The sequence below is a fragment of the Neopsephotus bourkii genome, unplaced genomic scaffold, assembly GCF_033783945.1.
Source record: "Neopsephotus bourkii isolate Nb327-2 ecotype Australia unplaced genomic scaffold, CSIRO-AGI_Nbou_v1 NB_1474, whole genome shotgun sequence".
NCBI lineage: Eukaryota > Metazoa > Chordata > Aves > Psittaciformes > Psittacidae > Neopsephotus > Neopsephotus bourkii.
This window is the reverse complement of record NW_026901950.1, coordinates 561,927-565,635: the sequence shown is the minus strand read 5'-3', so window position 1 is coordinate 565,635 and position 3,709 is coordinate 561,927. Positions and strand designations below refer to the sequence as shown.

The window sequence follows — 3,709 nt, the reverse complement described above, 5'->3', positions numbered from 1 at the left end:
TTTGCCTGGGAGGGCTTTAGCTGCATTCTTCCTCCAGGTGGGAGCACAGGGTGGTTTTACAGGCTGGGCTCCTCACGGGCTCAAAACGTGGAGAAAGGAGAAGCAGCCACTCTGGGGATAATCAGGATTGTAAAGAAAACTTTAAAAAATGTATGTGTGGTGACTTCCGGACCAAGGATTCTGCACATGCCTTTGATGGGGATTGACTCTTGGTCCTACCTGTGCACGTTCCTCACAGCTCTCCAGCTGGGGCAGGCAGGAGGAGGCTGCCAGCACCATCATGGTCAAGCCCCAAGACCTACCCACAGTGCAGTTAAACTCTCTTCTGCTGGTTGCTCAAAACTCAGGTATGAAATGCTGAGCTGGGTCATGGGCCGTGAGGTCTTTGCAGGTTTCCAGCCAGCCCTCCTGGATGAGCGGCAACCATTGGGCTGTGATGGAGCAGATCCCCTCATTGCCTACAGAGGCAAGAGGGGGAGTCTTCTCTTTGGTACATCCTAAATGGACATTACACAAATTGTGCACATTAGTTCAGTTTAAGCGTAGTATTTGTGAATTAAGTTATCTGACGCTTTGCATGAAAACTTCAAAAAGGGGAGGGTGGAGGTTTAACTGGGAAAAAGCCTATGAAAATATACTGGAATTATGGTAAACTGACAGTCTGCTGTATATTGACAGAATTATTTTTATTAAAATACACATCCCTGTGCAAGAGCCAGTGTGGAGCCGTGTGCTTTGTCAGCCCCATGCATGGGGCTTCTCAACATTTTCACCTCTCAATGGGAACAGCATCTTGTAACACCTGCATTTCATCAACACAGCTCTTTCTGCAGGTCAGAAACTTCCAGATTAGCAGTGTGCCATGGCAAGAATTGCTTTTTCTCATTGAGCATTGTGTTCTCCACTTGTAATATTCTGGTTGGGGGTCTGTGTTGTTTTGATTTGCAGCAGTGTTCGAAACAAATGGAGGAAATACCTTTGCAACCCTCCAATGTGAATGATTGGGAAAGGCTGCTTAGTAAGGGAAATGATGAAAGAGTCTCTGAAATACAGGCTGGGGCTTTCTATCCATGAGCTTACTACCTTTGCATTACATATGGTGCAGGTCCATTTTTCCTTTCAGAAGACAACTTGGCCATCACAGCCATCAGTGTTATATGCTCTCAAGGTGTAACTTGGGAGCTTTATGTCTATAAACAGCCAAGCACCACCCACGAGATGTTTGTCCCCAAAAATCTGATTCTGCTTCAGCTTTCCTTTCCACTTCTGCATCATCCCATGGTGCTTAAGATCGATGGGTTTTTCCTGTCCCCTGCCTACATTCAGTACACTACAAAATAACAGCCCTGCTTGTTTTCTAGTTGTGAGCATGAAACACTGATGAGGCTTTAGGCTAAGGATCAGTCCATGACACTTGCCACTGAGGGGGTTGCATCCTCACCTTGTGGGCACTGCTGACATCGGTTTTCATCTGCCTCACCTTGCAGCAGCCACCAGCATATTTGGAAATTGATAAAGGATCTAGATCTTCTTCTCAAACCCTCCACTCCAACCACCTAATTTGGAGTGCCTGCAATGCCTGGGAGGGCAGAAAGTGTGCTGTAAGGACAAGCAGACTTACCTATGGGTGAGGGTAACCTCACCTGTGGGTCAAGACCTGGCCCCACTATGACATTCCCAAAGCAGCTTGCAGTGATCAGGCACAGTTTGCACCAAGCCTGAAGAAACATGAGCAAAAGGGGCTTTAAATCCCACCGTGCCCTGAGCTTGCAAAATGTGTGTCCTTGGGCTGAAGAATCAGGAAAAATTCAAAGAGCAACTTGTGGCAGTGAGTCTTTATTATTATATATTTATTATAAATATTTCCTCCACTGGGTACATCTTGGCAGGGCAGTGACAGTGGAACAACTTGGTGGCTACCATTACACTGGTCCTGGGGTGGTTGGGGCTGGCTCCACCTGTAGTGATGGTGGCCCCTGCCAGGGGACCCTTCAGAGAAGTGCCACGAGCACCATCAGCTTCCTCCCGAGACAGGACTGGATGGGCAAGTCAGATGATGAACAGCAGAAGGGGGATTTCATTTTTTCCTTTGAAGTTTTTCTATGGCTGTCTTCACCCAGCTCTTCATGGGGTTGGCGCAGATCTCCTCACCCTTGGCAGTCACAAGCCTGCATTGAGAAAGTGAGGAAAAAGGGTAAAAACATGAACTGTGAGCTGTTCCTTTCCCAGGCACTACTTTTCCCCTCCCTGTGTGCAGCCCCATCGTGGATGGAAGCTTGAAGCCATCTCCAGCAGCCTGTGCCCTCCTTGGGCTGATGGTCTATGTCTGAGTCTTCCCAGACCACGGGCATTAGCAGAAAGCACCAAAACCAAGTTTTTTTCCCCTTCTGTCCACCCTACAGAGCTGTTTTCCTACCACAGCCCTGCCCAGGTCTGTGCTACCAGCTGTAACCAAGCTGTTGGTAGGGATGGGAGAAGCTGCCCTAGCACTCAGCTGTGCAGCAGTGCAAACCCCTGGCGTACTCACACAACTGCAGGCAGGCGGCATCCTTTGGGGGTGTTGTAGAAGCTCTCCGCACGCTCGACACGTTTCCGCGCATACTTGTCACAGCATTCTCTGGGCAATTTGCGGGCTGTCAAGGGAAAGGAGACATGTGAATGCCGTAATTGCATCACAACTACACTGCAGGATATTGAGTATGTGATGGGGGCTGTGGAGCTTCTTGGCAGCTTCCACAGCACCCCACAGCAGGGATTATTTTCCGTTGGTGGCAGCAAGTACAGGAATGGGAAACGTGGACAATAGTAGGGAGGGGAACATGTGAGACCACAGCCCACACTGCTGCGGTGTATGGTGAGGTCAGGGTGCCCAGCCTGGAGAAGAGGTACTGGGGGTTTCCAAGCTGGGGGCACAGCTTGCAAGGTATTTTGAGAGTCTCCAAACCACTGCAACAGGCTCCCCCATGTCCAAGCACTTGCTCATCCAGCTGAGACCTGGGAAACGGCTGTCAGTCTCCTCCAAGCTCCTGCAGCATCTCTGCAGGGTCAGCTTTGCTGAGGCCACTCAGCACCCACTCCATCCTTCCCTGCACCCCAGGATGTGCTACCCTCCCCTGGCCAGGGGGGTGCACTTCCTACCAGCAGCACCATCCATGCTTCCCACCAGGGTTTCTTGCCCTGACCTCCCCAGTGGGGACAGGCTGACCCCAGCCTGCAACAGTGGCCCATGGGGTGCCTTACCTGCGATGTGGTGCAGGGAGAAAGTGAGGAGCAGGGTGAGCAGCAGGACTGTCCTTGCAGCGAACATGGTGGCAGTGCGAGGGCTCTTCCTCCGTCCTGCTTCGTGCTACCTTGCCCTGTGTCTATGCCTTTGGCTCTCACCACGCCGTAATTTAACCTCTGCATGCCACCCACTCTAACCGCTTTTCCCCAAATTTCAGACATGTTCTAAGAAGCTTCTTAGATAAGGGGAATTTCTGTCGTTTATTCTGGCAGCATGTCCAGAGCTGGGTCTAAGGGTGAGGAGCGGGGTGGCCACTTCTGCTTTCTGCGAAAGAGCCACAGGGCTGAGAGGGGCTTCCAGGAGGCTTCACGGGAAGCGAAATTTACTCAGGAAAGCAGACTATAAACAGCTTTCTGTGATGACAGAATGTCAAGTCTAATGCTTTCTTCTTCATTTCCATCAGGAGAGACAACACAAAATCTCTAA

At 50.4% G+C, this 3,709-nt stretch overlaps 1 protein-coding gene across 1 annotated transcript; it reads right to left on the bottom strand.

Moving 5' to 3' along the window:
- Window positions 1-1,842: 1,842 nt before the first annotated feature.
- LOC133220743 (C-C motif chemokine 3-like) lies at window positions 1,843-3,469 on the bottom strand. The gene is made up of 3 exons (XM_061369048.1): window positions 3,241-3,469; window positions 2,528-2,633; window positions 1,843-2,168 (listed from the first exon to the last, which is right to left on the bottom strand). Exons 1-3 carry the CDS (start codon window positions 3,305-3,307, stop codon window positions 2,078-2,080), a joined length of 264 nt encoding a protein of 87 aa, XP_061225032.1. The 5' UTR covers window positions 3,308-3,469; the 3' UTR covers window positions 1,843-2,077.
- Between the last annotated feature and the right edge of the window lie 240 nt (window positions 3,470-3,709).

Bases quoted from the DNA above. Each gene is read 5' to 3' on its own strand.
- LOC133220743 (XM_061369048.1), bottom strand. From the start codon at position 3,307: ATGTTCGCTGCAAGGACAGTCCTGCTGCTCACCCTGCTCCTCACTTTC. The intron at 2,634-3,240 runs GTAAGGCACCCC...TTCCCTTGACAG, and splicing joins CTCCCTGCACCACATCGCAG to CCCGCAAATTGCCCAGAGAA. The intron at 2,169-2,527 runs GTGAGTACGCCA...TTCTCAATGCAG, and splicing joins TGCCGCCTGCCTGCAGTTGT to GCTTGTGACTGCCAAGGGTG.